General features: G+C 38.0%; 1 protein-coding gene across 1 annotated transcript in view; it reads right to left on the bottom strand.

Moving 5' to 3' along the window:
* Positions 1-666: 666 nt before the first annotated feature.
* The window catches only part of LOC141438462 (uncharacterized), a 28,161-nt gene continuing 22,827 nt past the window's right edge, over positions 667-6,000 (bottom strand). Inside the window, exons 32-35 of the mRNA XM_074102344.1 lie at positions 3,281-3,405; positions 2,905-2,955; positions 1,905-2,001; positions 667-673 (exon numbers count right to left, since the gene is read on the bottom strand). Of these exons, the coding sequence (XP_073958445.1) occupies positions 667-673; positions 1,905-2,001; positions 2,905-2,955; positions 3,281-3,405 (280 nt within the window). The remainder of the gene's footprint in view (positions 674-1,904; positions 2,002-2,904; positions 2,956-3,280; positions 3,406-6,000) is intronic.

The raw sequence follows: 6,000 nt of genomic DNA, 5'->3' as shown, positions 1-6,000 counted from the left end.
GATATTCATAAGAACTAGTACGTGTAAGAACCATTGTCAAGATCTATCATTGTCAAGGTCTATAGACTTTTACCCCATGAAGTACAGATGTAGTGCAATATTATTTTCCTTCGTACTTTATCGGAAAAGTTCATATTTATCGTGCTCTCTCAATCAGCCTCAGTACTAATCATTTTTTCACTCCTCATGCTCTATAAGTAGGTCAATATAGCCTTACGAGGCGGGAGTAAAGTGATTACTTTAGTCCCTAGGGAGTACTTAAATGTAATTTTTTTTTTTTATTTATTTCGAGTGACTGAGATAAACTCAAACAGCCAGTACTTGCTTAGTTTTTGCATAAAATACCAAAATGGTGTGTGGACCATTTTCATGACGAAAATGTTACGTTCTTAGTCTACGTGGTCTTAGTTCTATGTTTTTTCCGCATAGAAGGTGGCGCCATTCTATTTATTCCAGTTTGTGTATGGACCATTTCGCCGATGCGATTTTGTTATATTATCTGTGTCTGGTTGGAAAAAAAGTACTTACGCGAAAACTTTGAAATTGTTTGTAGAGCGTAAATCATAAACGATTGAAATATATTATTCGTACAATGTCGTCAAGTGATAGTGAAAATTATGATCCGCATCGCCGAAATCTAGAAAGGTTTATTAAAACCTATGAGTTTTATGGGCTGGAGGAATAAGAAACGCATTAATTCGTTCACAGAAATTACTATTTTTTTTTCGCAATCGAAGTGAAAAATAGAGTTTTCACTTCGAGACTAAAAGTCGGACCCTCGGATAAATATACACCCTTGCTAAAGCTCGGGTGGCTAAAGACCTCGGGTATATATTGGCTTATTTTAGTCCCTCGATAAAAAATATACTTTTGTCACTTTGTCATTTGGCACTGAATAATATAGTTCCATATTATAGAATTAATGCGCAGATGTCACTCATTTAATACAAATTGATTAAAGCTACTGTTACACATGCTCGTTAGTAGCACGAGAGCATGCTTACTATCGAGCAAATTCTACCTACTAGCATGTGTGTACAGGACATGCTACTAGCTGTCGAGCATGCATTTTAGTGGCATGCTCTCTAATAGCAGGCCCTGCTATTTTTGACCATGCTAGTTGATGCGGCGGTAGAAGTGGAAAAGGTAATATGCAAGTGTGAACGCGCTTGCGTGTTGCGTGAGCATGCTAGTATTGGTAGTGCCACGAAGAGTTGCAAGCAAAAAAAAGTTACTAAAAGTGATTTTGTTATAAATTAATTAATTTATTACCGTTGAATTTGCGAAAAGCCGTAACGGCCACAGGGTTGCAGCCGTAGGCCGTGGATTTTGAGATTTTTTGCCCTGCAAGCCGTAGAACACGGTAATTGCCGTGGCAACACTGTCTTTGAACCGGTAGAGAGCATGCTATCAAAAGGCATGTGCATCGGAGTGTTTGTTTTGAGCATGCTTATTTAGGAGCATACTTAAAACTAGCATGCTTATTGCTAGCAAATGTAAACAGTCCATGAGCATGCTTATTAGTAACTAGCATGTGTAACAGTAGCTTGACACTTCGGGTGCCGTCGTATTCCGAGTTTTCCCGATGGAAAAACATTTTGCACTACATCTGTAACTACTTATACCTTAAAGTTCACAGTGAAATAAATCCAGTCAACACCCAAATAACTCTATATGTTTCGGACTAATTCGTAGCTCTTCTACCGGGAGCAAACGCCACAGCGGCTGCTGCAAAACGCACACTAGCCGACTCCGCCGCAGTCGCCGCCATGGCGTGTGTTCCGGGAGGAAGGGCTACGAATTAGTCCGAAACAAGTTGAGCTAAAGTTATCCGGGTTTATTTCATTATGAGGGAGGCTCACGGTAGTTCCATATTTAAAGATACCGCAAAGCACTGTACTAACCTGCTGGTACCTGAACCTCTACTTGATATCCCTGTCCGTGACCCGCCGCCCGCACCACCGCCACCCCACGCATCAATTCCTTTGGCATCCAGGCCACCTACAGTAAACAAAGTCGGTCATGGGAATATTCATTCAGTAATGCGCTGAAAGTGTACTTAAACAAACTAAAGAACGTACAGTACCCGGCGATAAAGATTGCACATCGGTCTTCGGAAAAAGACAATTGGCTGTTCACGACGATATCCGAACACTGGCGAACGTCCATCAATCATCGTATTTATTAAGTGACGTTTTATATAAAATAAATACTGCACCATTATGGGCTTTGTAAACTTCGGATATTTACAGAGAGCTATTGCAACTACTAGAAAAAGGATAGTTCCCTCTTTTTCTAAAGATGCCATCGTACAATTTAAAGTTTTGGGAGGTTTCAACAACTCTTTACTCTATTGCATCTGTACAACGACTAACAAACGTCACATAAGTAGTGCGTGACAACCATGTGACAACGTTCTACGAAGCCGAAATTAGCCGAATCTCTTTCTAAAAACCGATGTGCAATCTTTATGGTCGGGTACTGTAATGTCGATGGGTTTGAACGGCTTCTTCAGTATACCTGGGCGAGGCTCTGAAACTTTCAACCGCCGGTTCCTGTGTGTTACGAAAATCGACTAATACTCCCATCAACTAAAAATCGCAACCACGTGTGGTGTACAGTTGCAGTTGCAGATTTGCAATTAGTTTAAGTCATTGACATCTACGTTGTACCTTACGGCACATGCGCATAGATGTCGATGGTATAGGTTAACACACGCGAACGGGAGGTAGCGAAATGGTAGAGTCTTGACTCTTGAATTATGGGCGATTTTGTGTTTTTGTTTTGCAATTGTGTAACTTATTTCATTTGTAGTTAGTTTTCCTAAAAGATTTTTAAGGGCAGTCGGACAAAGCGTTACTTCTAATATTACTATATTATAATGGAGTACTCGTAGATACTTACATTCTTTAGTCGCCTGGTCCGCAATATAACCCGATGAAAGAGCCACGGCAGCTATAAAAGCAATTTTATTGTTAGTTACTAATAACACTAGTTTTGATGTTAGGTTTTAGGTTTGAAGATATAAAAGTTCACTTACAGAGAAAATACATAATAGACAATTTGGCTTTTGCGTACTTAGACTTAAATAGGGAAAATTATCAATTCATTCATGCATGCATTGAGTTAAATATACAATATACAATTTTATTACTATGAACATTAATTTAGATTTATTTGCCCGTTAATAACAATGACGTGTGCTCAGTTGAAGCGGATAATTAATCGATAAAATTAAAAAGTGTGAATGTTATTAGTAAGAGACAGGGTATTTGCTTACTATCCATATGCTGTATGGCTACTGGAGATGCCGCATCTTTATCCACATTACCGATTCGGTCAGAAACCTCATTTAAAATAATTCCATTAGGATTCTCTCCTCCAAACCCAGGTGCTTTGTCCAACCTGTACGTGGATAAAATTAAATCAATTCACTGAAACATTTAAATTAATCAAAAGTAAAAATATGGGAAGCGTAAGCTCGATGCACCTTTTTGGTTTGATACACACAAAGAAATGCACCATGACCATCTGTGAGAAAAAGACGCGCACAGTATGTAATCACAGGGACGATTGATATCAACACGAGAAAACAAAGTACAGTACAACCATAATGTTAATGTATAGGTAGCTTGGGACTCGTCGGTTTTCTTCGTTTTCCTGAAGGCTCAAATGAGAAAGAAAAAGAAAACCCATCCGTTGGTTTAAGATCCGAACGACATTAGCAAACTAGTTTAACAGGTTCCCTATCCCATGAGGCACGTGTGTTTCATGCGTGACTTTACTGGTACAGTCACCAGCACCAATATCTGACACAATAAGCGTGCATAAATATCTGACACGACTCTATTTCTAGGGCTGGAAGGACCTGTCAGATATTTTTGCACGCTCCGCTGTGGTAGATATTAATGCTGGTGACTGTACGTCCATGACACATGTGCCTCATGGCCAGTGATGTGATGTAAAAAATGCAGTTGTTCTTTCGATAAGTAATAAATATTATTACTTATTATTATTATATACTGAGCGCCAAAAAATCTGGCCCTCAAATGTATGCATGCAGAATCGGTAATTTTGTATGAAGGGTGGGCCAAATTTTTTGCATCTGAGTATATTACGTATATCAGAAAAAATGTTTATTGTAGAACATAGGTAGACTGTTAGATACAAATAGTTTATTACGAATAGTTATACAGGGTGGATTTCGACGAGGGACCTTTGCGGAGATATTGCATCGTTTAAGTGATACACAGTTGATTTATAATGTTTAGAAACTCAAACAAAGTAAAAAAAAAATACAAATTTCACTCATTTTTAACTGTGGTGATAACCCTATATTGCATCTGCACATAACGGCAAGATGGCTAGATTAAGGAATCGCCGTCGGAAAAACTCGGGATATTACGTTTATTTCCGAGAGTTGTTGTCATCGTACTGATGTAAAAATGACACAAAGTCAAATAAATCAAATAAAATGTGAAAATACGACTATCAGTTACTTTATTACAATTTTTACATACGGTGTTCAAATGTTCCTCCGTGTCTAATAATACACGCTGCAGCCCGTGCCCGAGTATGTATTTTGTAAGGGTGAAGGCGGGCACGTTTAAGAACTTTTAGTACTGCGGTATGACTTATTTCGAAATGTCGACCAGCTGATCTCGAACTTTTTCTTGGATTCCGCTCAAAATACCGCAGTATTCTTTCTTCAAGTTTAGCCGCAAGACCGGGTCCTCCACGTTGATCGTTCTGAGCTGTTCTTGGTACAACGGGCTGATTGTTGGCGACACGATCACAAGCACGTAAAATTGTCCTACTACCTGTTGGGTGTGGTGGTCGTAAAGCTTCAACCGCATTATAATTGCAGCTCGCGTATAACATGAGCAAATTAAATATCCACGTGCATTTAACAAAGACATTTTCATGTATAGGAAGCAAATGAAATGAACTTAAATGTCAATTTCATTCCAAACATCGTATTTATGATATGTTTATGATTTCCTACATAGGTACTTATTACTCTTGGTTTATGATCGATTTTCAATCATGCAAAGAGTTTCGATAGTTGTAAAAAATGCGTTGGTTCTACCTCGGCTCGGCGAATGAAGAGTCCTATGACAACCTATTACTACAACTTCAGCGCAATATCCGTCAAATATTGTTAAGTATTAATTTTTTTGACGATAACCAAAATAAAATAAAAAAACAAGGACAGCCAATTGTATGAATTGCTGATTAACCAGGGACCAATTTCAATTAATTCGAAAATAATTTGATGAAGCGAGTTAACGAACTAAAACCTTTTTATCAGTTTAGGTAGGTAAACAGAGAGATTTTATTTATGATGAAAGAGGTTACTATCTTCTTTAATTGTTTATGACGATTGGGTACATTTGAGTGAATGTCAGTGTCATGTCATGTCATGTGAGTTATTTGTTGTGGTTAGAATGTCCTCCAATCTCTCTCCAATCTAGAATTATTAACTAAGAAATTACATAAATACTCCAGAGACAATCACCTCTGCAAATCCTGCAACAATTTATTTAGCGTTGCACGCAGACCTAAGAATGGACAAATGGCAACATATCAACGTAATATCCTGACGTCTAAAGATTGTTTACAAGTAAGAACATTGACCCAGCCACCTGTTTAGGGTTGGCACAAAGTAGTTTTTGGTATGAATGTTTCAAAGGCTATAACTTGAAAACGGTAACATATATTTCCATAGTTTCTATGGGGGAAATATAGTGCTAAGGTTGAACTATCTGCCAGTTCCGCAAAGGTCCCTCGTCGAAATCCACCCTGTATTATTATGAGGAACGGTTAATATAATAAGTAAGTACCTATTAACACGTCACGAAAACGAGCACCGTAAAATGAGGTTACTATTTGCTCGGATATTTGCTCCAAATTTCGAAATCTTTGTTTTATTTAGAAAATTATTTATTATGCTGTGGTATGTTCACACATGTATTTATGTAAAGTAAATCACTCCTACTA

This window comes from Choristoneura fumiferana, chromosome 18, assembly GCF_025370935.1.
Source record: "Choristoneura fumiferana chromosome 18, NRCan_CFum_1, whole genome shotgun sequence".
Taxonomy (NCBI): domain Eukaryota; kingdom Metazoa; phylum Arthropoda; class Insecta; order Lepidoptera; family Tortricidae; genus Choristoneura; species Choristoneura fumiferana.
The sequence above is the reverse complement of the archived record's forward strand: the minus strand, read 5'-3'. Positions and strand labels throughout refer to the sequence as shown.